Source organism: Oreochromis niloticus, unplaced genomic scaffold (genome assembly GCF_001858045.2).
Source record: "Oreochromis niloticus isolate F11D_XX unplaced genomic scaffold, O_niloticus_UMD_NMBU tig00007224_pilon, whole genome shotgun sequence".
Taxonomy (NCBI): Eukaryota; Metazoa; Chordata; class Actinopteri; order Cichliformes; family Cichlidae; genus Oreochromis; species Oreochromis niloticus.
This window is the reverse complement of record NW_020328431.1, coordinates 1-26,168: the sequence shown is the minus strand read 5'-3', so window position 1 is coordinate 26,168 and position 26,168 is coordinate 1. Positions and strand designations below refer to the sequence as shown.

Sequence of the window (26,168 nt, the reverse complement as noted above, 5' to 3'; positions counted from 1 at the left end):
ACGCACATGAGTACCCCATATGCACGTTAGGTTAACTGGTGACGCTAAATTAGCTGAATGAATGGTTGCCTGTGTCTCTGTATCGACAGACTGATCACCTGTTTCAGGTAAAAAAAGGTAAAAAATGTATAATGGTGGTGGCACACCATTGTTTATTAATTATTAGCTCTAAAGACAAAGGTATGTGTGTGTGTGTGTGGGGGGGGGGACTCAAAAGTACCATATGCACTTTCATGGCCATGTGAGGCCTGTTCCCTCATTATCACAATAAAAGCAGATAAACAATCTGGGATTGATTCCGAGGGCTGAATTTCCATTTCATAGCTTTTCACTGACAAACTTAATATAAAGTTGAAAGAAATGTTGATGAAAGTGAAGGAGGCCATCAGGTTTCGTCTTCCTGTCCAAGCGCCTTTTTAGTTTGAGAACAACTGTGGAGACACACAGACCAATATCTCCTCTTTGACTCCCATCACCCACTGAAACACAAACATGGGTGATCAGGATCCAACACCACTGAGCAGAGAACGTTCCATGTACCTGAGGATTTATACGGGTAATCTACGCTGTAGCTACGTTATAGCCACAAAACTCTCTGAAACCCTACGCCAGGGGTCTGCAACCTTTTACACCCAAAGAGCCACTTGGACCCGGTTTCCACGCAAAAGAAAACACTGGGAGCCGCAAATACTTTTTGACATCTAAAATGAAGATAACACTGTATATATATTGTTTTTGTACCTTTGTGTGAACAACTAAGGTGTGCTGCTTATGAAATCCATGAAGTGCTACAGAGAAAATTACATTTTATTTATGTAATCAACACATTTTGAACTCTTAAAGAAATATAACAAAAGCAAAGACACCCAGCTGAACTAAAATGATCCATGTAGCAAACAAAAACTGTTGTGAGCCGCCTCCCTTATATCTCCTTTGGGCTTTTGGAGCCTTGACCTGACTTTTAAAAAATAATTGGTAAAAAAAAAGCTCTATGCTGCTGAAAAATTGAAAATAGATATTGCAAAATTCTGCCTAAATATGTATTTTACCTGGTTAATTCGTGCGGCGGGGGCGTGGTCTGCAGCGCCGCTGCAGGGAAGGCGGACGCACCTGAGCGGCACCCGCAATCACGCCTCGCCGCCTAAGTCTGCGCTATCTGTGCTGTTGTGTTGGTGGTGTGTGTCGGGCTGTGAGCTGCGAAGCTACAGCCGGCTGTATGCGTACAGCAACCGCGTGTGAAAAGCGCGTTCATGCAAACATCGTCGGGTCTGCCGTGGTATGTTTACAATGGGACTTCTGCTCCTGAACCTCTGCGCACAGCGTCTGCTAATCGTGCTGTGCGAAGTCAGTTTACGCAGGACTGTAAGCTGTCATCTGTCGTCTGTGAGGGTGAGCAGTGTTTGTCTTTAACATAGTTCACGGTGCAGCTGCTGACATAATGTGGATCCGAAGATCCATAATTGGCCTACCCGGGGTTGAAAGTCTCGATAAATGCACGGTGTTTCGGTGGGAATACCGGCTTCCGCGAGTGTGACGCTTATATTGAGCGAGGAAAAAATAATAGAATATAATTTATATTTATATTTCAATATCACAATAATCTTCCAATTTAGAACTACAAGTTTAAAAGAACTAACATAAATAAAATACACTTCAGCGAAATACTTCTAATTTATTTTCCCAAACCACGCGGAGCCGCACTATAAGGACTAAAGAGCCGCATGCGGCTCCGGAGCCGCGGGTTGCCGACCCCTGGCCTGGATGAACCAGCTCCCCCTGCTGGATTCAATCCAGTTTCAGCAGGCATTCAGTCTGGCTGCCAACGTCACCCTACTAGCTGTCAACATTCGTAATGACAGGCTCATCATGACAGGAAGTGGCATCTACACCCCTTTTTCTGCCACCTACCACCACGCCAGGAAAGGGGACCCAGAGGAGGGCAGGCTGCTGGTGGCCAGAGTGCCAGTTTTGGAGCCACTTGAGGTAAAACAAAGTGCAGCCAAAGAGGTGGAGGCTGGTGGTGGGGAGTCAACAATATCAGCGGCTACAGACTCTGGATACTGCTACCAAGATAGCTGTGATGACCCTCCTCCTCCCTCCTACCCCACCTTCATCTCCTCTATGATGTATGACACATTTACATTTGTCCTCTTAAATGAGACACAAGGCGACATTAAAGTGTGCAACGGCACTTTCTGCTGCCGCCTGCAGTACAGGTGGTTACTGCAAGACCATAAAGAGCTCTATGCTTTCGGCGCACTTGCAGGAACACACACCGTCAACGGACGTTACGCACTGCAGGCAAGAATCACATGAATTTGAATATTTCTAAAAGGTTAAAACTGACAACTCACTACTTTTATTTGCCACATGTTAAATATCTACAGGTTTGTGCAGTAGTCTGTTGTGCAGGGTTGGATCAGAGCTCTTGTGGACAGGAAGCGGAAGAAGCAGAGTCTAAAATGGACTTCCTGTTGGAGGGGAACTTTGACACCAAATACGTGTACCCATCTATTCTGACAAGCCGAATGTTCCTGGAGCAGCCAGAGAGTCTGGAGAAAGCTGCAGACGGGAGACTGACCATGAAACATTCAAACACGAAGGGTGGCCTGGTCACTGCCTGCCTGTATGGACGAATGTACCACCTGGACAATGAATAAACTTTAGAGGGATCAGGAAAATAAAGTTCAGTGTTATGGTTAAGAGCTGCTCCAACCTTCAGCTGTTACACATTTCTTTTATCTCTTATAAAATAAACCAAAACAAATGTCTTTATTCATCTGTTACTTAATCTTTACAGTACAAACATTCCACCAAGTAGCATTTATCCTCTGTTTGAATGTTGCATATTCCTCAAAAGGCAATATTTAATAGTTTCTCTCTCTCTCTCACACACACACACACACACACACACACACACACACACACACACACACAAACCAAATCCACACAGTGACAGCCACCTTCTCTTGTCTCCTGTACACAACACAAACATTAAGAAGTTACAGCATTGCAAGTTATCCATTCCTTGGGCTGCTCATTCAGTTCATCAGTTGTACAGTACATTGGTCTTACATCCACCTGCTGTCACAATCTGCTCTCAACGATTCAATCTCCACCTGGAATAAATACGTAGGTTTCAATATTGACTTTCTCTCCTAGGAATCAAGAAGTCGATCCTAATCATGAATGCAGCATTATAAGTGTCCCAGAGTGACAGTCAGTGGCTGCTGTGAAAGCTCAAAGAACTCTGAATAAAATCTCAAGTACAGTAGGGAAAACGCTTCTTCAGCTGGTCCCATAAGATTGTCCCTCAGTTTCTGTATCTTAACAAAGAAAAAAAAAAGCAGTCCTCTGAGCTTTTCTTCACCAGATGCTCCATTAGTAAATGTGAATGAAAAATCTTTGAAAAGATTTAAAACTGTATCCTCAAACAGAAAGAGTTCAACGTAAAAATAAACCACTGCTTTACATTGAAAAGGACGCTGACCATGTTACTGATCGTACAGTGATGCCGTGGAAAAAAAAAGTGGCAAATTATTCTTTATTTTACCAAATTATTACATTAGTGCATCTTTTCCACTGTGTATGCACCTGAAGGAAGCAAGCATGTGGTTCAGACGAGGATTATTTTTAGATTTGAAGAGACTTACCTAAGAATACTCTGCTTGTATTTACTGCCCTGTCAAGCTTTTGTCAGTGATCTATTAAGGCTCCTGAGTGGCTGGCTAACCTGCCAGTATTGAGGTTCCACTAGTCCTCAGTACGTTTCTGAATCTGAGTCATTCATTTCATCATCTCCGGAGACAGAGGACAGCAGGCGTTCTGGCCTGCAGTAGGAGGCGTGGTCAGGTCTCAGTGGGGCTGGAGTATCAAAGGCCACACCTTTGGAAATGTGGTTTGAGATAGGGTGGTGGTTGATGACTGTTTGAGTAAGCGAGAGAGTGGGCAAAGCTGCTATGGTGACCATGGGTGAGGTGGGCATCATTGAGTTGAGGATGAGGGCCAAGCAGTCAGCTACATCCCGATTGGGAGCACAAGCCAAAGCTGGAGTGTAACCTGGGAATAAAAGGAGGAAAAGGGTTCATAGTACACATTAGAATTACACCTGAAGAGTATGTGTGAGTACAGTGAGATGAAAGCTGACCATTCTCATCCACAGCTAACACACTGGCTCCTTTCACCAGCAGCTCCTGGACCACCACTGTCAATCCCTTCCTGGCTGCTACATGCAAGGGCCTGCAGGTAGAAGAGTGTTACAGTAAGTTCACAGTGGGTTTTGCAGGTTATCCTACTGTTTACAGTAGGTGCAACCTTCAGGTTCTACATACGTCTGCAGAGCAGCGTTGGTGCAGTTAATGAGATTCCTGTCGCTGATTTTCTCCAGAATCAACAAGGCACTTGTCTCGTGACCCTGAGAAGAACAGAGAGTACCAAAGTCATCTGCAGTGACCACATGAGATGTGCAACAATCCTGCCTTTGTCAGTATGTTAAAGAGATGACGTTCTGAGCTTCACATAAACGTTAATCTCGCGCAAAGCTTTAAAAGCTCTTTGTGTGACAGTTACGGACCAGTGCGTGTGTGTGTGGCAAATATTATTGTTCACAATAATATGACATTCTCCAAATTGTGCCTTTAGTGATGCAAGTGAAACATGTGATGATGTGGTTAAATGTGTCTGCCAGATGTGTCCAAAGTGATACATAAATGTTCCAAGGGCCAGGGCCAAAACATACACGTCCCACACATTGCAAAAATATAAAATCTGAATTGTAACTACTTTCAACTTTAAATTTTTAATACTGAATGACTAAAGAACATTTCCTGTCTCTGAATAGCCCTTACCTTGCTGCAAGCCAAATGCAATGCTGTGTTCCTGTCTGCATCTTGCAGTGCCAAGTCTGCCTTAGCACCGCTCACCATCACCTCTGTAACACAACACAACAGTGGAGATAAATACAAGTGAAAGGTTAAGAAATCAGGGACCATTATTTCCACAAGTTTATCCCAGGATCAGTTAGTGTACTGACCCACAGCATTGGTCTGTCCATTTAGAGCTACCATCATCAGTGGTGTTCTGTGCATGTGGGTGTCAACAACATTTGCCTGAGCTCCATGGCTCAGAAGAAGGGAAACGCACTCCACATGGTCAGAAAAAGCTGCAGCATGAAGAGGAGTCCTGCATCAACATCAACACAGTTATTGTAAATACGTTCCTGCTCACTAAGAACAAATACAAAAAAAAAACCCCTTCCACACAAGATGTTAAGTCTGTCTGCATCTCTTACCTGCCCTTGGAGTCCGTTGCATTCACAATATTTGCACCCAGGGAGTCAATTAACATCTCTGCCACTCCCTCATTATCGTTTATCCTAAAACACATAACGCAGCCTGTCACACACCCTCAGAGCAAATCGATCCTCATAAGCATTCGGTCACTATTGAAAAGGAAGCCCTTGCTTTGTTGTTAGCCCTGCAGCATTTCGAGGTGTATATTGGATCCAGCTCTATACCTGTTCAAGTATTCACTGACCACAACCCATTGGTGTTTCTCTCCCAGATGCAAAACTCAAATCAGAGACTTATGCGTTGGTCCCTTCTTTTGCAAGATTTTAATCTGCAAATCAAACATAAGAAAGGGACGGAAAATGTTATCGCTGATGCCCTGTCTCTTAGTTTGGAAATTAAACAATAGGAGGGTTGTTTAATTCTTATGGAAGGGGGTGTTACGAACTTGTATTTTCATGTGTTTGTTCTGGGCAGGTAATATTTGTTTATGTTAATTCAGCTGTGCCAGGGCTCTGCTCCGATTGGTGCGTGGATACACCGCCCTGACGCGACTGGTTCCAGCTGGAGGACCCGCCCATTAAAAGGAGGCTGGAGTGCTACGGCTGGAGAGGTCCTCGCGTTTCCCCTCAGCACCCAGCAGTGTACCTGTGGCAGTCGTTGGCTGCAGTGTTGTCTGAAAAGTTGTGGAAGTGGAGTGGGTAGGGGTGAGCTGCCGTTTCTTTTGATCACCCGTTTTCTCCTGTTTTGAATTAGTTAAGGAGGTCAGACTCTGTCTTTATTTTTGACTTTATTTTGGTAAGGTCAGGGGTGCGGGATTTGTGTAGATTTGTTTTGTTTATTATTTTGGCCTTGGCTCGCCCTGAAGTGTTGACACTCCCGTTCTGTTGTTCCTCTTCTTTCTTCCACCTTGTAAATAAATCACAATATAACGAACGGATTTGTTTCCTGTGGCTGCTTGGGTCTTGGGGGGAGCGAGTGCCTCGTTCATGTTATTGCCTGGCCCTAGACGGGTCGTAACAGTAGCTTCCAGTGAGTTTTTTTAAATTTTATAATACAGAAAAAGCAAATCGTCGTATTTCTAGCAATTATTATTAGATTTGACTTGTATATATCAGTAGTTGTTTGTTTTTTTGTTTTTTTTACAGTACTTAGTTTTAGAGCACATGTTCCTACTTTGGGAAGTACCCCTGATATGCTCTTTGTAACTAAACAAAGTCATTCTCCTGCTCAAGAGAGTAGCTTTAATGCGTGAAAACTGGAAAGGTGTTGAAGACCAGTGTGTTGGTTTACACTCATTAGGGGTATTAGCACTGACTCTATAAGGTTCAGTTGTTAGTTCAGTGTTGGGGTGTTGGGGAGGGATGAAATTTTATTATGTATGTATTTATTTATTTGCAACGGAAACAAAACTATACTGCTAGCAGAATAACAACGACGTATGACTGAAAATAACGCTTTTTAATTCAATTCAAGTTAGATTTTTTCTTTGTGCGCAACGCAGATTTTCTGTGCGCAGAGACCGTGCCAGCGCACTGCGCAGCTTAGAGGAACATTGGATACAGCCTATGGCGTTTGGTGTGAAACAGAGACGTTGCACCTGCTGCTAATTAACAGCACAAGGGGCGGGGCTTACGCTCAGCTCAAAGGCCTTTGCAACGTCACAATAAAGGAACTTCAAGGAGCTTCCAAACCAAGGGCTTAAATAGAGCCTTAGCGACGCTAAACTCTCTACACAAGTGAACTACAAAGTTGTTCCGTCTAAAATACCGCTGAAAGTCTAAAATACCAGTGAAAGTCAACCTTTATTAAATATGTCTCACATTTATGCTAGAGCTAATGATCGCCATGGTCCACACTTCACAAGGCCCTCCAAACGTCCTCAGTTCAAATGCCAAACAAGGTACTGGCAGAGCTTAAAAATTCAGAGCTCAAAAAGAGAAAGAACTAAAAATTAGAGAGGGAATGAATATATCCGACATATTAATTCAAAATAATCAGCACAACGATATTCTAAGAAAAGCCAGTTTAAGTCACTCCACAACAGCTGGGAGGACGCAATCAGGCTAAAGAAAGAGATAATGCAGGAGGAACAAAGGGAAAGTCGGGAGTGGAGAGAGGCCGGCAGGAAGGCTGACGTGATATTATTGGCAAAGCATATGGAAGAGGCGCAAAAAAGGCGTGAAAAATGCAGTTGAACTTGCCAATATAATAACGAGACAGTCAAAGAAAAACGTGCTTTGGCTGAAACTTGAGAAAGAAATTGAAACACAGCATTTGTTAAAGCAACGACGTCAGGCCACCGAGAACGAACGCCGTCTTCGCGATATGGAGCTGGAACTTCTCAAAGCCGCTCGTAAAACATCCCAGTTTTAGACAGAACAGAGGGGAAGAAACATAGTGTGGTTTTAGAAAAGGAAGGTTCAGATGACTTTCAACCAAAGCAAAAGAAGCATTCCTGCAAACTTGTACTGGTCGGGTTCGTTTCTTCCGTTGTCAGCAACGCAGCAGCTCAGAACAAACACACCTAAAACGGACCGAGTTCGGCTGCCAACAATTAATAAAACAAACAGGCTTGTGTCTGTAGCGAAAGACTCGCCAGCTAATGCTAAAAACTCATTCCCACACCCCCCCCCCTGTCTGAGAAACCACAGAAAACACAGCGTGCCCCCATTATTAAAAACCAATACAAGGTTGTCACTTTACGCACCACGCTTATTAGAGACGTGGGACATAAACACAAATAAAATTTACTCCCACCCCCGCCTCCTCTTCTATTAAACCACAGAAAAACACTGTGGCCCCCATTATTACAAATTAAGACAGGGTTCTTGCACCTTGCTTATCACGCTTATTACAGACAGGAAATATTAACAGCAGTAAAATATAAAAAACACACCCTCTAACCGGTTGCAGCAGATAGCCGCCCCTCCCTGAGCCTGGATCTGCTGGAGGTTTCTTCCTGTTCAAAGGGAGTTTTTCCTTCCCACTGTCGCCATGTGCTTGCTCATAGGGATCATTTGATTGTTGGGGGGTTTTTTTTCACAACAACAGTTGTGAAATATTCACAACTGTTGTTGTGAAAATATAACTGTTGTTGTGAAAAAATTCACAACAACAGTTATATTGCAAATTCTTCACCATCCATCAGCCATTACAATACAATTATAAAATCTTGAAATACATAAAAATGTTGATGTTTGATTTTGTTTACTACTACGTGTCTGATAGTGATTATCTGAGTAGATAAAACAGTGGTCCTGTACCACCAACATCATTATGGAGATGTGTGAGAATGACTGGGAGATACTGGGACTACTGTGAAATCAGAAAAAGCAGAGTGGGGAGGTACATTGCTTCTCCAGCTGTGTAAATTACATTTTTCTCAGCAGCAACAGCTTTGGGGTTAGGAGAATACCAGGACCAGTCAGTGCACAATTACCATTCATCAGCTGCATAACAGCAGCTGGAGCCTCACAGCTGGAGCGCACTGTACTGAGTGAAACATTTCACACTTCGGCGGCTCCGCTTTGTGTTGTCTTTTTGCACTAGATTCTGAAGCTGCAGGTTTGATCTATCTTCAAACAACCTTGACTGAACCAGCAGCAAACTGTGTGTTGTGAAATATTATTCCCACTATACAACTGTAGTCTGCAGAGGTTATGTCTGACCAATAATTCAGACAAAATAATTACAAGATCTGTTAGTTTATACTTAAACCACAAAGGAGCTCATTTCAGTATCCAGTCAAAGACTCTTGGTTATAGAAAACTTTAGCAATTTCTTAGCAGCTGAATTGAATTCGAAACAAATATCACACACAATGGCCTTCGCTCAGTGTTTTACATTGTTTCAACCACTTTTTTTTAACAGTACACAACATCATTAAATCTCACAGTTTACAAAAAGACTTGTAAAACCTGCTCATTTTCTTGCCAAAGATTTTATAAGAAAATGGATATCTCGAAGCCATAAAACCAGGGCGTATATTAATATAGGGTGTGTCCTTTTAGTTTTATTTTCCTCATAGTTTCTAGAGAAATTTGTTTTAGGATGAACTTTGTTTTTTCTGACAAAGTGTGTTAATCACATTTTTTTTAATGTGAGAACTTTTTTTGGTCAAAATGACTACAATAATAAACACGTTCGTACAAGCCTCACTGTTCAAATCATACTTAAGTGGTGTGGTCATAGCGTGAATGCCAGGTTATGTAATCGTGTCTGTGTAAACTCTAAATCTCCGGAGCAAAGTCAATGATAACGAATGTTCCAGAAAATCACCCCGAGGCAGTCTAAGCACCTTCCTCTGCCCTTCCCTCAAACAAATGAACTGATTTAGAATCTGTCCGGGACTTTTGAGACTGAATTAAATGTCTGGAAAGGTCTCTTGTGATTCAAGTTTATTTTCTAATGTTCTCCCAAATGTAGAGTAAGACATATTTCCTAATAAGCTCATGAGAAACAGCTTCTAAAATATTTATCTATAACATATTTTATGCACGTGTGTCAGGCTTAAGGCAACGCACTTCGGAGACTTTCTTTCGGTACTTCTTTTTAATGTTTTTAGAAAACCACCTTCTTCCTCAACATCCATCCGGTGTCAGAAAAATAAGAGCACGACTCACCTTCCGGTATACCTTTTCCAAAATAAAACTGTAACCGACATTAAGTTTAACAACAATCCCAGACAATTAAGAATCTCGAATGCAACGAAAGATAGGGGTAGAGTAGCTTCCAGTGAGCTTTTTAAATTTTATAATACAGAAAAAGCAAATCGTCGTATTTCTAGCAATTATTATTTCACATGAGTACCCCATATGCACGTTAGGTTAACTGGTGACGCTAAATTAGCTGAATGAATGGTTGCCTGTGTGTCTGTATCGACAGACTAATCACCTGTTTCAGGTAAAAAAAAGGTAAAAAATGTATAATGGTGGTGGCACACCATTGTTTATTAATTATTAGCTCTAAAGACAAAGGTATTTGTGTGTGTGTGTGTGGTGTGGGGGGGGGGGGGGACTCAAAAGTACCATATGCACTTTCATGGCCATGTGAGGCCTGTTCCCTCATTATCACAATAAAAGCAGATAAACAATCTGGGATTGATTCCGAGGGCTGAATTTCCATTCATAGCTTTTCACTGACAAACTTAATATAAAGTTGAAAGAAATGTTGATGAAAGTGAAGGAGGCCATCAGGTTTCGTCTCTGTCCAAGCGCCTTCTTTAGTTTGAGAAAACTGTGGAGACACACAGACCAATATCTCCTCTTTGACTCCCATCACCCACTGAAACACAAACATGGGGTGATCAGGATCCAACACCACTGAGCAGAGAACGTTCCATGTACCTGAGGATTTATACGGGTAATCTACGCTGTAGCTACGTTATAGCCACAAAACTCTCTGAAACCCTACGCCAGGGGTCTGCAACCTTTTACACCCAAAGAGCCACTTGGACCCGGTTTCCACGCAAAAGAAAACACTGGGAGCCGCAAATACTTTTTGACATCTAAAATGAAGATAACACTGTATATATATTGTTTTTTGTACCTTTGTGTGAACAACTAAGGTGTGCTGCTTATGAAATCCATGAAGTGCTACAGAGAAAATTACATTTTATTATGTAATCAACACATTTTGAACTCTTAAAGAAATATAACAAAAGCAAAGACACCCAGCTGAACTAAAATGATCCATGTAGCAAACAAAAACTGTTGTGAGCCGCCTCCCTTATATCTCCTTTGGGCTTTTGGAGCCTTGACCTGACTTTTAAAAAATAATTGGTAAAAAAAAGCTCTATGCTGCTGAAAAATTGAAAATAGATATTTGCAAATTCTGCCTAAATATGTATTTTACCTGGTTAATTCGTGCGGCGGGGGCGTGGTCTGCAGCGCCGCTGCAGGGAAGGCGGACGCACCTGAGCGGCACCCGCAATCACGCCTCGCCGCCTTAAAGTCTGCGCTATCTGTGCTGTTGTGTTGGTGGTGTGTGTCGGGCTGTGAGCTGCGAAGCTACAGCCGGCCGTATGCGTACAGCAACCGCGTGTGAAAAGCGCGTTCATGCAAACATCGTCGGGTCTGCCGTGGTATGTTTACAATGGGACTTCTGCTCCTGAACCTCTGCGCACAGCGTCTGCTAATCGGTGCTGTGCGAAGTCAGTTTACGCAGGACTGTAAGCTGTCATCTGTCGTCTGTGAGGCGTGAGCAGTGTTTGTCTTTAACATAGTTCACGGTGCAGCTGCTGACATAATGTGGATCCGAAGATCCATAATTGGCCTACCCGGGGTTGAAAGTCTCGATAAATGCACGGTGTTTCGGCGAGAATACCGGCTTCCGCGAGTGTGACGCTTATATTGAGCGAGGAAAAAATAATAGAATATAATTTTATATTTATATTTCAATATCACAATAATCTTCCAATTTAGAACTACAAGTTTAAAAGAACTAACATAAATAAAATACACTTCAGCGAAATACTTCTAATTTATTTTCCCAAACCACGCGGAGCCGCACTATAAGGACTAAAGAGCCGCATGCGGCTCCGGAGCCGCGGGTTGCCGACCCCTGGTCTGGCCTAATGTCTGTATAGCTATAAGTCAGCACAGGATTAGGATAGAAGGAGGCTGCTGAATGAGTGAGCTTTCACCCAGCCAGCAGACTGGTGTTGATGTTACACCAGCCCATCCCATAATTTGTAACAAGAACAAATAGCATTGTTAGCTACTGACACCTGATTGTTTGCATCGTCTGCTGTTTATTAAAGATTCTTCAGGAAGACAGTTTTGGTATCTCAGATTTGTATGCACTACTTTTCATTTGATGTCTAGACTAGAATTTAGCCAAGTTACAGTCTGTTGGTACAATACACAGAAAATCACTCCTCCCAATTAAGATGCTAAATGGTTACCAACCTGGTCGGTAACAGTAAGATTTAATAAAGATAAATAGGAGGGGAAGTTCCCTCCCTGGGCTCCCGCTTACAGGGATGTTTAACACAGCTATAGCTAAACAGCAGTTCAGAGTTCAGCACCATCATCTGTAATACAGCTTCCTGTCTGTGTTCACTGGCAAGTTAACTATCTCCACATTAAGCCAGAGCTCAAGTAAAAAATGTACAACAAGGTGCATCATATTCTAGGTGGATTATTGGACCCCAACTTTTACAGTTTCAGACTAGTTTTTGGCCTGAATGATGTCCAATCAACTTTTAATGCTCAAAGCAGTGAGCTCAAAATCACTCAGGCAACATGAAGTCTGCCCTCTTTGTTTTGTTTTAATAATGAGGTGTCAGAGTTTTCCCAGTTTTTCAATTGTTGTGGGTAAAATGGCGATTTCACCAAGGCGGGACCTTATACCAGGGTCACAGACTTTATATAAAAGATATACTGTGACTTCACCAATTGATTAGCGTTGTGGCATCATCAGCCAAGGGAGGGGTGGATCTGAATTAGAATCTAAGGGACACTGCCTCTTCCTACGTGGGTGACTTGTAAATCCCATGATGAAGCATACCCTGCTTTATCCTCTATCCTCAAAAGCTACAAAATGACCTTCATGTTTTTTTTTATGTCATCTAAAATTACCAATTAAGAGCATAAATGCATCAGCAAGGTGATGGAGCTCATGTACAAGTCTCATTTCTGCAACCTCAAGAGTTCCCACCTTTCTGGTGATTTAAAAGAATTTCATTCAGAATGGCTTTATTTTCCAGACCTGGTAGCTACATCTGTTTTTATACACAGTATGTACTCAGTGTGCATTTGTTACATTGTATCTTCGCCCCAAAAGTTAGTCAGATAAATAAGAAAAGATTCATTCCTCTTCTTGCACACAAACAGCACATAAACAGCTGATTCATCACAGAGACGTTGCCCTTAGCCAGAGAGAGCAGAGTAGCAGCAGAGCTGTGGGAACACCCTACCCCGGGTCGCTGAGGTGTTTAATCATCATTATTGTCTAGTCCTACACCCACCTCTCCTGGTCCCTGTAGCCCAGTGTGTTTCCTCTTATTGTATTCAGACAGCATCTACAGCATGTCATATGCGCAAAAACATGCTAGCTTGTAATGTTGTTGTTTTATTGTGTCACTTCCAAAGGCATTGATCTGTAAATGTTTTATAGAAAAAACACATTGAGGAAAATAGTCATCTGTTCTTATGGAAACACCAATCTGTCAGTCTGTCATTGAGTTCTGTGTGACAGTGTGATTTAACTGAAATGTAAAACCGTAATAACATTCCAGCTAAATTATGCTAAAGGAGAAAAAGATGCTTGAATTAGACGTAATTCAATCCCTAAAAACAAAGCACCAAATGTTGCTGTAAACTGCTCCTCCAATCAGTAAAACATATTAGCATGCTTCTAGTCTGTAGTGTAATAAAAATAATAAATCTAATATTTTAAATAGCCGCCTTTTTCAGGCATGAAGGGTCAGGTCGGTGGAGGTCAGATTTGTAAGTGAAGGCCACCATCTAGTGGAAGCAACAGATCTCTGCAGACAGTCAGTTAACTGTATTCCTTGAAGCATATTTCCATGTGTAGCTGTGATATTTTTATTATAAAAATGTTTCCTATATCATTAATTACAACTTTTCATAGCTTTTTACAGGAATTAGCCCCTGTTATGGAGTGGATAATGAAAAATGTTGTGTTTTTGCCATGATGGGTTTTGATTTCATTGTGTTTTGTTATGTTAAATAAAAGATTTTTTTCCCACAAAACAAGGACAATCGGGTTTGTATGAAGTAAGAGATGATTTAGAAATATGTAATAGGTAAAGGACCCAGTAAAAGTATGATAAAGATTTTTAAAAGTATTCCTGTGCAAAAGTCAAAGACCGCTCTGTCCTTTAAGGTGCTATAATAGTTTGGTCACTTCAGGGTTAGAGAGCTACGACTACAACAGAACATTTATGGGATTAATATCCTGCCACGCCATGAAACTGGCAGGACATAAATCCCACACATCACCTACAGAATCAAAAAGTCCTTCCTCGTGACGGTTCAAACCCAGGTCACTACTGTGTCCAAACCCCTGAGTACTCTGAGTAGTATGACCTCCGTGCTGTTTGTAACTTGTAAAAAATATCACTGTGTGTTTGGCTCCTCCAGGTGATGGCGATGATGACGAGGAGGAAGGTCGTGAGGAGCGCCTTCCATCTTGTTACGACTACGTCATGCATTTCCTCACCGTCTTCTGGAAGGTTCTGTTTGCCTGCGTCCCGCCAACAGAGTACTGGAACGGCTGGGCCTGCTTCTTCGTGTCCATCAGCGCCATCGGGCTCCTCACCGCCATCATCGGGGATTTGGCATCGCATTTCGGCTGCACCGTGGGGCTGCGGGACACTGTGACCGCCGTGGTGTTTGTGGCGCTGGGAACTTCCATTCCAGGTGAGTAAATGTCCCGTTTCACTGTGTGAGAGCAAGAAAAGGCAGAAAGGAGCGTGGATGATTTGATTGTTTTGAGTATTGGATGGATTATGGGAGAATACCCAGATTTATGAGTGCATGTAGTGTCACTTTGTAACTTTGTAGTTGTTTTGTGTCCTTCAGTCATTTTGCATCATTTTGCATCTGTTTATAATCATCTATTTGTATCTTTTGTGTGATTTTGTAGGTGGTTTGTTGCTCTTTCTGGCCATTTTATGTCTCTTTGTCATTTTGCATCTTTTAATTGTTTTTAGTCACTTTTTTGTCATTTTTGTGTCTCTGAATCATTTCAATCATTTTCAGTCATCTTACTGGACACAAGCTTTGCGCCTCTTTAAAGTAATTTTGATCTCTCTGTAGTTGCTTTGACTTTCTGTCAATCATTTTGTACCTTTGCAGTTGTTTTTTGTATCTTTTTGGTCATTGTTTGTCTCTTTGGAATCATCTAATTGCTTTCTATTTAAAAAATTTCTGGGGTGTGAAGGTGTGTGACTCACATTTTCCACCTTTTCCTTCTCCAGACACCTTTGCTAGCAAAGTGGCTGCCATACAAGACCAGCATGCCGACGCATCGGTTGGAAATGTCACTGGCAGCAACGCAGTCAACGTGTTCCTGGGGATCGGAGTGGCATGGTCAGTGGCCGCCGTGTACTGGAGAATTAAAGGAAAGGAGTTCCGGGTGGATCCTGGATCACTGGCGTTCTCCGTCACGCTCTTCACCATCTTCACGTTCATCTGCATGTCCGTGCTATTGTTCAGACGCCGGCCCTCCATCGGCGGAGAGCTTGGCGGCCCGAAAGTGTCCCGCCTCCTGACCACCCTCCTGTTCCTGGGTCTGTGGTTCCTCTACATCCTCTTCTCCAGCCTAGAGGCCTACTGTCACATCAACGGCTTTTAAAGAGGAGATGAAGAATGTTCCAGAAGAATTTGCACAGCAGCACACACAAAATCGTTGACTCTCAGTCCATTTAGTCCACGGTTTAACACAAAACAAGTGTAAGATTCATCTGGTTAATAGGGCTTCAGATACATGTTCACAAACACTACATTTAAGCATGTGTAAACAGCGCATTTTAAACACATTCATTGTTACTTGGAAGATGAGGGTTAAGAGGAAGTATTTTTGGAGGGTGAGAGCGTGAAAACGAAAGGTTACTGCGGATAGTTAACGGGGAGCAGACGGAGAGTGACAGAGAATGACTGTGACGGGAGATTCAGAGGTGAAAAGAAGGTCAGGTCAGTCAGAGGAGTGCTGCTTTATTCACTTTAAAGCCAGGTGTGTTTATTTTGGGTTGAGGAGCTCACTTCCAGGATCAGACCACTGAGACGGATCACAAACCTGTGAGCATTGAAGGAAAAATACCTTTGTTTTCCTTTAGTCTCTCATTCAAACCATCAACTCTGCAGCTTCATGTTTCTTCACTGAGGAAGTGGAGGAGCACTGCATCAAATAAGGAGTCGAATGTTTACAACAACATTACATTTGTTTACTACTAGAGGTTCTTGTATAGTGGTGATGCTTGTCTAATACGCAGTATAGCTGAAGGTGGCTCTCCACACGCGCTGTAAATAGTACAAACCGTTGTACATATAGAGTGTAGTAATTTCACAGGGCAGGCTGCCACACAAAAGGATGCAGAGACAGAAATGCCAGGTTTCTACTGTCGCTGTCAGCAAAGCTTCGATGATTTTCATTGCACAGGCTGGAACACTGGTAGTTGCAAATATTACAAATGTCAGCGGCTTTAGTTTTAGCGACATGCTAAGTGGAAAATAAAAGTTTAGCAACCAAAACAAGTAAATAAGAAGCTGCATAAGTGTAACACTGACTAAAAGAACATCTTTGTACTAATCTCTTTACCGGACCACAGCCTCTGACAGGGGCTTGCATATAAAGCTGAAGGATTAGTTTTTGCATGTATAGCCATGTACAGAGCATCTTCACATTATATGTCATGTACATGCTATGAAAAAGGGAATAACCAGCCTAATTATCCACCTGTAAATTACATCCCTGTGTTTTTGTGTCAACTCGGTGAACAGAAACTGTCAGCTAGTCCTTGATGTTAAATCTTCCTGTATAAAACAGAAGAAGCCGTTTGGTCCGGGAGGAACAAAAAGGACATTTTCCTCTCCTGAAGGACCAAATATGCGCTCACACACTCCTGATGTGTGCAGTGTCATTTAAAAACTTTGTCTGAGGCAGTCAGATGGGCTGATGAGCTGCAGTCAGCCATCGCTGTGTTACTGTTAGTGGCAGACTCGTCCATTCCTTTATCTTAAGTGACAGCAGCATGGGCAGACAAACATGTACGGGTGGTTAACAAGACTCAACAGTGTTAGTTTACTCTCAAAAATAAAGTCTCTAAAGTTGCTGATTGCCATCATCAGCATCCGGTCTGCAGCGTTTGTTAGGAAAAAGCTAATAATCTACACATTAATTAGGCTGCAGGACTGTAGTCTACAGCACACTAATGCTTTAAGATAGCAAACAAAGAATGCCTTAAGGGAAGCTCAAGTAAAAAAATCTAGTATTCAAGATTTCTGCTGTACAAACTGCCCAGGCTGCACTTTATTTAACGTAACTAAAACACTGTGTTGTGCTTATCTTTTCCTCCATCATTCTATAAGTGGTTACTGTGCAATATACGAAGGGAGAACTGTCTCGTGTTTCCACTGGTTCGGATAACACCAGATCCAGGTGGACCCATCATGTTGTCTATTCATGTCTGCTTAGAGCACATGTACCAAACATGTTAAAAATTTACTTTCCTTCTTTATGGAAAGCCAGCGCATCGTTTGTAATAACAAAAAAAGAAGGTTCTGATTAAAGACCAGAGGGTCTACCTGAAACGAGGATGTCTACACGGGAGCAGCACAGTCATCATAGTGCCACAGCAGGAAACATGGCTCTGCAAGGCATGCATGTGTTGCTCAGTATTGCATGGCAGACTTGGAACAAATGTTCACAAGCTACTGAAGAAACCGGCTGCTAAATACACCATAAAACACTGGATGGTGTGCGAACACGCTCTAATTCGTTTCGACATTTCCACGCTGGCACTTCAGGGCTACTATGTTCAGCACTGAGATGCATGAAGCAGGAAAGCCAGCGTGTGAAAAATGTCACAACAAACAGCAGTAAGATTGTCTTATAATAATAATAATGACTAGAAGCTTTAATTATTATCATTATTATTATTATTATTATAACTGCCTAATTTCAGTCCCATTAAATATATTTCTTTGAGGACATTGCATTATAAACCTCTCACCCACAGATGATAAGTGCTATACAAGTGGAACTCTTTATTATTGTTGTTAAACATGATAATTTGAAAAGGATTTGATTGGTTAACCCTGACTAACTTTGTAAACTTTCTAAAATCCAGTTTTGTATCTTTTTCCTTGCAGATGTAGCCAAGGTAGATTATTTTGTATTTCTAAACAACATTTAGGATAGTTTCAGTGTATAAAGCTGGTATGTAGACTACATGGTGTCTGAATTTAGTGGGTTAGACTTTGATATATTTTCCACAGTGAGAAATCTCCCCTTTAACGGTGTAGTAGTGCATCATAACCAAACTTTAAAGCATCTAATTTACTGAAATAGATGGTCCGCTAACTCATTTGTGTCTTTGTTTTTCATGTATAGTAGATAATTTATATATTTATTTATTTATAGAAGATTATTTCTCTAAGCATAAGATGTGCTGCAGGTCCTTGAGGAGAACAGTTTGGAGTTTATTTGAGCAATTAGGTTTCAATGTGCAATACGAGAAAAGGTTCCGCTGCAGCTTACATTGTTCGAGCTCAGTCCGTGTCTTTTTTTCTGCCGCAGTGTTTGTCATAACCCTCCGCCAGTGTACACTTCTTCATGTCGTCCTTGTGACGGAGGAACTTTGAGTGTAAGTAGCATGTTTACATAAAGAAACAGTGTGGAACATTGCCAGTATAATTGTCAGTCTCAGGCTGTTGTGAGCTGAAGTTTTGTAGATATTAGCCGTGGCTGTGAGGCAGGTTTGTTGTGTGTGAGGTTCAAACAATCCCCTGAACAGTAGTTTACTCACTCAAACCACCAGGTGGGACCAACAATAGATATGACACACACACACATGCAGAGGTCTGCTGAACTCTTGTGTAATGACCAGCACCAGCAGGAACAGAGCGAATCACCTCCACAATGTGTGCATTTGTGACCTCGGTGTGGCCCAGGAGCCAAAACAGAACTGTCTACAATGTCCGGACAATGTTCCATGTTTCCACAAACTTCTGTACTAACTGTCGGCCTTTGGCCTTCGCTGTTCTGTAGCTAGATGTAATGCCCCACCCCCCAGCTCTTTTCAGCCTCCCCTCCTTACCTGATCCTTCCCAGTGTGCATCCATGTTTGCTTCCCCTCCTGTGTTCCCCTGCACATGCATGATGAAGCCCGGTGTACGTACGTTATAGCAGCATGGTCTACTGTGATGGATGCCTGTAGGTTATTCTGTCGGATCGATTCCCCACAGTAGGATTTCAAAACATCTGAGTCTTCTTGTGAAATAAAGTGAGCAAGTGTGACACGCACAACCACAGCTCGGTTCAGACAGACTGAGCAGAAACACAAACAAGCGCCATTCCTGGAGTCAGTCTCCTCCTCACCTGTTTCTGTAGAAGCTGTGAAAAGAGATCCTGCTGTGCTGGGTCCAGGCTACATCCCAGGTCATCTTTTTGTTTTTTGGTGTATGATATTTCAGTGTCTGTGTTTGTGTTCAGCCTCCTCTCCTCCCCTCCCAGGTCTTGCTCTCTTCAGTGTGTCTCTTTGTGAAGTCGTTTCCTGTGATGATGAAAATTTCTCTCTGCCTGAATCTTTGTAGGGAAATATTGACTGAAATTACTACAATGTCATGTGATAGACATATACATTTATTCGATACTGTAATAAATTAACTGAAGATGATATTTAAGGTTTTCTTTATGAAATGCAAGAAAAAAAAATCTTAGAAAAAACTCGGTTTTGAATCATGGCATGAGGTGTAACGTGTTCCTGAAAGAAAACGAAGGTCTTTAATCAAGTGAAGTTGACCTTATTTAAATATAGTTTATTTATTTTCAAGGTTCAACGTGTCTGAGTCATTATTTTATAACTGAACAATATAACAATCAAAGTCAGTGATTCATCGAGTCATCCAGCTATCAAACACCTGTAATCTGAAACTTAGAGGACATTTTTCATGTCTCGACTCATAAATACAGTGAAACTTTTTGCAGATTAATAAGTAGTGATGGTCGCCTCACAGTAAGAGGGTCCTGGATTTGAATCAGTGAGCTGGGCCTCTCCCATGTGTACGCACATGAGTACCCCATATGCACGTTAGGTTAACTGGTGACGCTAAATTAGCTGAATGAATGGTTGCCTGTGTCTCTGTATCGACAGACTGATCACCTGTTTCAGGTAAAAAAAGGTAAAAAATGTATAATGGTGGTGGCACACCATTGTTTATTAATTATTAGCTCTAAAGACAAAGGTATTTGTGTGTGTGTGGGGGGGGGGGGGGACTCAAAAGTACCATATGCACTTTCATGGCCATGTGAGGCCTGTTCCCTCATTATCACAATAAAAGCAGATAAACAATCTGGGATTGATTCCGAGGGCTGAATTTCCATTTCATAGCTTTTCACTGACAAACTTAATATAAAGTTGAAAGAAATGTTGATGAAAGTGAAGGAGGCCATCAGGTTTCGTCTCCTGTCCAAGCGCCTTCTTTAGTTTGAGAACAACTGTGGAGACACACAGACCAATATCTCCTCTTTGACTCCCATCACCCACTGAAACACAAACATGGGGTGATCAGGATCCAACACCACTGAGCAGAGAACGTTCCATGTACCTGAGGATTTATACGGGTAATCTACGCTGTAGCTACGTTATAGCCACAAAACTCTCTGAAACCCTACGCCAGGGGTCTGCAACCTTTTACACCCAAAGAGCCACTTGGACCCGGTTTCCACGCAAAAGAAAACACTGGGAGCCGCAAATACTTTTTGACATCTAAAATGAAGATAACACTGTATATATATTGTTTTTTGTACCTTTGTGTGAACAACTAAGGTGTGCTGCTTATGAAATCCATGAAGTGCTACAGAGAAAATTACATTTTATTTATGTAATCAACACATTTTGAACTCTTAAAGAAATATAACAAAAGCAAAGACACCCAGCTGAACTAAAATGATCCATGTAGCAAACAAAAACTGTTGTGAGCCGCCTCCCTTATATCTCCTTTGGGCTTTTGGAGCCTTGACCTGACTTTTAAAAATAATTGGTAAAAAAAAAAAGCTCTATGCTGCTGAAAAATTGAAAATAGATATTTGCAAAATTCTGCCTAAATATGTATTTTACCTGGTTAATTCGTGCGGCGGGGGCGTGGTCTGCAGCGCCGCTGCAGGGAAGGCGGACGCACCTGAGCGGCACCCGCAATCACGCCTCGCCGCCTTAAAGTCTGCGCTATCTGTGCTGTTGTGTTGGTGGTGTGTGTCGGGCTGTGAGCTGCGAAGCTACAGCCGGCTGTATGCGTACAGCAACCGCGTGTGAAAAGCGCGTTCATGCAAACATCGTCGGGTCTGCCGTGGTATGTTTACAATGGGACTTCTGCTCCTGAACCTCTGCGCACAGCGTCTGCTAATCGGTGCTGTGCGAAGTCAGTTTACGCAGGACTGTAAGCTGTCATCTGTCGTCTGTGAGGCGTGAGCAGTGTTTGTCTTTAACATAGTTCACGGTGCAGCTGCTGACATAATGTGGATCCGAAGATCCATAATTGGCCTACCCGGGGTTGAAAGTCTCGATAAATGCACGGTGTTTCGGTGGGAATACCGGCTTCCGCGAGTGTGACGCTTATATTGAGCGAGGAAAAAATAATAGAATATAATTTTATATTTATATTTCAATATCACAATAATCTTCCAATTTAGAACTACAAGTTTAAAAGAACTAACATAAATAAAATACACTTCAGCGAAATACTTCTAATTTATTTTCCCAAACCACGCGGAGCCGCACTATAAGGACTAAAGAGCCGCATGCGGCTCCGGAGCCGCGGGTTGCCGACCCCTGGCCTGGATGAACCAGCTCCCCCTGCTGGATTCAATCCAGTTTCAGCAGGCATTCAGTCTGGCTGCCAACGTCACCCTACTAGCTGTCAACATTCGTAATGACAGGCTCATCATGACAGGAAGTGGCATCTACACCCCTTTTTCTGCCACCTACCACCACGCCAGGAAAGGGGACCCAGAGGAGGGCAGGCTGCTGGTGGCCAGAGTGCCAGTTTTGGAGCCACTTGAGGTAAAACAAAGTGCAGCCAAAGAGGTGGAGGCTGGTGGTGGGGAGTCAACAATATCAGCGGCTACAGACTCTGGATACTGCTACCAAGATAGCTGTGATGACCCTCCTCCTCCCTCCTACCCCACCTTCATCTCCTCTATGATGTATGACACATTTACATTTGTCCTCTTAAATGAGACACAAGGCGACATTAAAGTGTGCAACGGCACTTTCTGCTGCCGCCTGCAGTACAGGTGGTTACTGCAAGACCATAAAGAGCTCTATGCTTTCGGCGCACTTGCAGGAACACACACCGTCAACGGACGTTACGCACTGCAGGCAAGAATCACATGAATTTGAATATTTCTAAAAAGGTTAAAACTGACAACTCACTACTTTTATTTGCCACATGTTAAATATCTACAGGTTTGTGCAGTAGTCTGTTGTGCAGGGTTGGATCAGAGCTCTTGTGGACAGGAAGCGGAAGAAGCAGAGTCTAAAATGGACTTCCTGTTGGAGGGGAACTTTGACACCAAATACGTGTACCCATCTATTCTGACAAGCCGAATGTTCCTGGAGCAGCCAGAGAGTCTGGAGAAAGCTGCAGACGGGAGACTGACCATGAAACATTCAAACACGAAGGGTGGCCTGGTCACTGCCTGCCTGTATGGACGAATGTACCACCTGGACAATGAATAAACTTTAGAGGGATCAGGAAAATAAAGTTCAGTGTTATGGTTAAGAGCTGCTCCAACCTTCAGCTGTTACACATTTCTTTTATCTCTTATAAAATAAACCAAAACAAATGTCTTTATTCATCTGTTACTTAATCTTTACAGTACAAACATTCCACCAAGTAGCATTTATCCTCTGTTTGAATGTTGCATATTCCTCAAAAGGCAATATTTAATAGTTTCTCTCTCTCTCTCACACACACACACACACACACACACACACACACACACAAACAAATCCACACAGTGACAGCCACCTTCTCTTGTCTCCTGTACACAACACAAACATTAAGAAGTTACAGCATTGCAAGTTATCCATTCCTTGGGCTGCTCATTCAGTTCATCAGTTGTACAGTACATTGGTCTTACATCCACCTGCTGTCACAATCTGCTCTCAACGATTCAATCTCCACCTGGAATAAATACGTAGGTTTCAATATTGACTTTCTCTCCTAGGAATCAAGAAGTCGATCCTAATCATGAATGCAGCATTATAAGTGTCCCAGAGTGACAGTCAGTGGCTGCTGTGAAAGCTCAAAGAACTCTGAATAAAATCTCAAGTACAGTAGGGAAAACGCTTCTTCAGCTGGTCCCATAAGATTGTCCCTCAGTTTCTGTATCTTAACAAAGAAAAAAAAAAGCAGTCCTCTGAGCTTTTCTTCACCAGATGCTCCATTAGTAAATGTGAATGAAAAATCTTTGAAAGATTTAAAACTGTATCCTCAAACAGAAAGAGTTCAACGTAAAAATAAAACCACTGCTTTACATTGAAAAGGACGCTGACCATGTTACTGATCGTACAGTGATGCCGTGGAAAAAAAAAGTGGCAAATTATTCTTTATTTTACCAAATTATTACATTAGTGCATCTTTTCCACTGTGTATGCACCTGAAGGAAGCAAGCATGTGGTTCAGACGAGGATTATTTTTAGATTTGAAGAGACTTACCTAAGAATACTCTGCTTGTATTTACTGCCCTGTCAAGCTTTTGTCAGTGATCTATTAAGGCTCCTGAGTGGCTGGCTAACCTGCCAGTATTGAGGTTCCACTAGTCCTCAGTACGTTTCTGAATCTGAGTCATTCATTTCATCATCTCCGGAGACAGAGGACAGCAGGCGTTCTGGCCTGCAGTAGGAGGCGTGGTCAGGTCTCAGTGGGCTGGAGTATCAAAGGCCACACCTTTGGAAATGTGGTTTGAGATAGGGTGGTGGTTGATGACTGTTTGAGTAAGCGAGAGAGTGGGCAAAGCTGCTATGGTGACCATGGTGAGGTGGGCATCATTGAGTTGAGGATGAGGGCCAAGCAGTCAGCTACATCCCGATTGGGAGCACAAGCCAAAGCTGGAGTGTAACCTGGGAATAAAGGAGGAAAAGGGTTCATAGTACACATTAGAATTACACCTGAAGAGTATGTGTGAGTACAGTGAGATGAAAGCTGACCATTCTCATCCACAGCTAACACACTGGCTCCTTTCACCAGCAGCTCCTGGACCACCACTGTCAATCCCTTCCTGGCTGCTACATGCAAGGGCCTGCAGGTAGAAGAGTGTTACAGTAAGTTCACAGTGGGTTTTGCAGGTTATCCTACTGTTTACAGTAGGTGCAACCTTCAGGTTCTACATACGTCTGCAGAGCAGCGTTGGTGCAGTTAATGAGATTCCTGTCGCTGATTTTCTCCAGAATCAACAAGGCACTTGTCTCGTGACCTGAGAAGAACAGAGAGTACCAAAGTCATCTGCAGTGACCACATGAGATGTGCAACAATCCTGCCTTTGTCAGTATGTTAAAGAGATGACGTTCTGAGCTTCACATAAACGTTAATCTCGCGCAAAGCTTTAAAAGCTCTTTGTGTGACAGTTACGGACCAGTGCGTGTGTGTGTGGCAAATATTATTGTTCACAATAATATGACATTCTCCAAATTGTGCCTTTAGTGATGCAAGTGAAACATGTGATGATGTGGTTAAATGTGTCTGCCAGATGTGTCCAAAGTGATACATAAATGTTCCAAGGGCCAGGGCCAAAACATACACGTCCACACATTGCAAAAATATAAATCTGAATTGTAACTACTTTCACTTTAAATTTTTATACTGAATGACTAAGAACTTTCCTGTCTTGATAGCCTTACCTTGCTGCAAGCAAATGCAATGCTGTGTTCCTGTCTGCATCTTGCAGTGCCAAGTCTGCCTTAGCACCGCTCACCATCACCTCTGTACCAACACACAGTGGAGATAATACAAGTGAAAGGTTAAGAAATCAGGGACCATTATTTCCACAAGTTTATCCAGGATCAGTTAGTGTACTGACCCACGCATTGGTCTGTCCATTTAGAGCTACCATCATCAGTGGTGTTCTGTGCATGTGGGTGTCAACAACATTTGCCTGGCTCCATGGCTCAGAAGAAGGGAACGCACTCCACATGGTCAGAAAAGCTGCAGCATGAAGAGGAGTCCTGCATCAACATCAACACAGTTATTGTAAATACGTTCCTGCTCACTAAGAACAAATACAAAAAAAAAACCCCTTCCACACAAGATGTTAAGTCTGTCTGCATCTCTTACCTGCCCTTGGAGTCCGTTGCATTCACAATATTTGCACCCAGGGAGTCAATTAACATCTCTGCCACTCCCTCATTATCGTTTATCCTAAAACACATAACGCAGCCTGTCACACACCCTCAGAGCAAATCGATCCTCATAAGCATTCGGTCACTATTGAAAAGGAAGCCCTTGCTTTGTTGTTAGCCCTGCAGCATTTCGAGGTGTATATTGGATCCAGCTCTATACCTGTTCAAGTATTCACTGACCACAACCCATTGGTGTTTCTCTCCCAGATGCAAAACTCAAATCAGAGACTTATGCGTTGGTCCCTTCTTTTGCAAGATTTTAATCTGCAAATCAAACATAAGAAAGGGACGGAAATGTTATCGCTGATGCCCTGTCTCTTAGTTTGGAATTAAACAATAGGAGGGTTGTTTAATTCTTATGGAAGGGGTGTTACGAACTTGTATTTTCATGTGTTTTCTGGCAGGTAATATTTGTTTATGTTAATTCAGCTGTGCCAGGGCTCTGCTCCGATTGGTGCGTGGATACACCGCCCTGACGCGACTGGTTCCAGCTGGAGGACCCGCCCATTAAAAGGAGGCTGGAGTGCTACGGCTGGAGAGGTCCTCGCGTTTCCCCTCAGCACCCAGCAGTGTACCTGTGGCAGTCGTGGCTGCAGTGTTGTCTGAAAAGTTGTGGAAGTGGAGTGGGTAGGGGTGAGCTGCCGTTTCTTTTGATCACCCGTTTTCTCCTGTTTTGAATTAGTTAAGGAGGTCAGACTCTGTCTTTATTTTGACTTTATTTTGGTAAGTCAGGGGTGCGGGATTGTGTAGATTTGTTTTGTTTATTATTTTGGCCTTGGCTCGCCCTGAAG

The 26,168-nt window shown here is 42.6% G+C and overlaps 5 protein-coding genes across 6 annotated transcripts; 3 read left to right on the top strand and 2 right to left on the bottom strand.

Moving 5' to 3' along the window:
* Positions 1 to 492: 492 nt before the first annotated feature.
* Positions 493 to 2,775, top strand: LOC109198141 (biotinidase-like). The gene is made up of 3 exons (XM_019353750.2): positions 493 to 556; positions 1,736 to 2,301; positions 2,388 to 2,775. The coding sequence occupies exons 1-3, from the start codon at positions 493 to 495 to the stop codon at positions 2,658 to 2,660; spliced, it is 903 nt and encodes a 300-aa protein (XP_019209295.1). The 3' UTR covers positions 2,661 to 2,775.
* An 837-nt stretch (positions 2,776 to 3,612) lies between these two features.
* Positions 3,613 to 5,432, bottom strand: LOC109198137 (serine/threonine-protein phosphatase 6 regulatory ankyrin repeat subunit A-like). 2 transcript variants are annotated; one of them, XM_019353746.2, is made up of 6 exons: positions 5,291 to 5,432; positions 5,033 to 5,181; positions 4,848 to 4,930; positions 4,332 to 4,414; positions 4,148 to 4,239; positions 3,613 to 4,059 (listed from the first exon to the last, which is right to left on the bottom strand). In XM_019353746.2, exons 1-6 carry the CDS (start codon positions 5,383 to 5,385, stop codon positions 3,761 to 3,763), a joined length of 801 nt encoding a protein of 266 aa, XP_019209291.2. In that variant the 5' UTR covers positions 5,386 to 5,432; the 3' UTR covers positions 3,613 to 3,760. The 2 variants fall into 2 exon arrangements, with proteins under 2 accessions (XP_019209291.2, XP_025760591.1); XM_025904806.1 differs by having other exon boundaries at positions 5,033 to 5,161; positions 5,291 to 5,375.
* An 8,932-nt stretch (positions 5,433 to 14,364) lies between these two features.
* LOC109198140 (sodium/calcium exchanger 2-like) lies at positions 14,365 to 15,642 on the top strand (the record flags this gene model as incomplete). Its single annotated transcript, XM_025904807.1, has 2 exons — positions 14,365 to 14,677; positions 15,238 to 15,642. Coding segments are annotated over 2 exons (690 nt in total), but the record flags the coding sequence as incomplete, so codon positions are not given.
* Positions 15,643 to 20,581: 4,939 nt separating this feature from the next.
* On the top strand, positions 20,582 to 22,831 carry LOC109198139 (biotinidase-like). Its single transcript, XM_019353748.2, has 3 exons — positions 20,582 to 20,603; positions 21,791 to 22,356; positions 22,444 to 22,831. The coding sequence occupies exons 1-3, from the start codon at positions 20,582 to 20,584 to the stop codon at positions 22,714 to 22,716; spliced, it is 861 nt and encodes a 286-aa protein (XP_019209293.1). The 3' UTR covers positions 22,717 to 22,831.
* Positions 22,832 to 23,657: 826 nt separating this feature from the next.
* Positions 23,658 to 24,919, bottom strand: LOC109198138 (serine/threonine-protein phosphatase 6 regulatory ankyrin repeat subunit A-like). Its single transcript, XM_019353747.2, has 4 exons — positions 24,880 to 24,919; positions 24,374 to 24,455; positions 24,190 to 24,281; positions 23,658 to 24,102 (listed from the first exon to the last, which is right to left on the bottom strand). Exons 1-4 carry the CDS (start codon positions 24,917 to 24,919, stop codon positions 24,002 to 24,004), a joined length of 315 nt encoding a protein of 104 aa, XP_019209292.1. The 3' UTR covers positions 23,658 to 24,001.
* Between the last annotated feature and the right edge of the window lie 1,249 nt (positions 24,920 to 26,168).

Excerpts from the sequence above, each read along its gene's own strand:
- LOC109198141 (XM_019353750.2), top strand. The coding sequence starts at position 493 with ATGGGTGATCAGGATCCAACACCACTGAGCAGAGAACGTTCCATGTAC. Across the intron at positions 557-1,735 it reads GTACCTGAGGATTTATACGG|CCGCGGGTTGCCGACCCCTG; the intron begins GTAATCTACGCT and ends GCGGCTCCGGAG. Across the intron at positions 2,302-2,387 it reads ACGGACGTTACGCACTGCAG|GTTTGTGCAGTAGTCTGTTG; the intron begins GCAAGAATCACA and ends AAATATCTACAG.
- LOC109198137 (XM_019353746.2), bottom strand. The coding sequence starts at position 5,385 with ATGTGTTTTAGGATAAACGATAATGAGGGAGTGGCAGAGATGTTAATT. Across the intron at positions 4,415-4,847 it reads TGCATTTGGCTTGCAGCAAG|GGTCACGAGACAAGTGCCTT; the intron begins GTAAGGGCTATT and ends TGTTCTTCTCAG. Across the intron at positions 4,060-4,147 it reads GTTAGCTGTGGATGAGAATG|GTTACACTCCAGCTTTGGCT; the intron begins GTCAGCTTTCAT and ends TTTTATTCCCAG.
- LOC109198139 (XM_019353748.2), top strand. The coding sequence starts at position 20,582 with ATGTACCTGAGGATTTATACGG. Across the intron at positions 20,604-21,790 it reads GTACCTGAGGATTTATACGG|CCGCGGGTTGCCGACCCCTG; the intron begins GTAATCTACGCT and ends GCGGCTCCGGAG. Across the intron at positions 22,357-22,443 it reads ACGGACGTTACGCACTGCAG|GTTTGTGCAGTAGTCTGTTG; the intron begins GCAAGAATCACA and ends AAATATCTACAG.
- LOC109198138 (XM_019353747.2), bottom strand. The coding sequence starts at position 24,919 with ATGCAGACAGGAACACAGCATTGCATTTGCTTGCAGCAAG. Across the intron at positions 24,282-24,373 it reads ACCAACGCTGCTCTGCAGAC|GCCCTTGCATGTAGCAGCCA; the intron begins GTATGTAGAACC and ends TTCTACCTGCAG. Across the intron at positions 24,103-24,189 it reads GTTAGCTGTGGATGAGAATG|GTTACACTCCAGCTTTGGCT; the intron begins GTCAGCTTTCAT and ends CTTTATTCCCAG.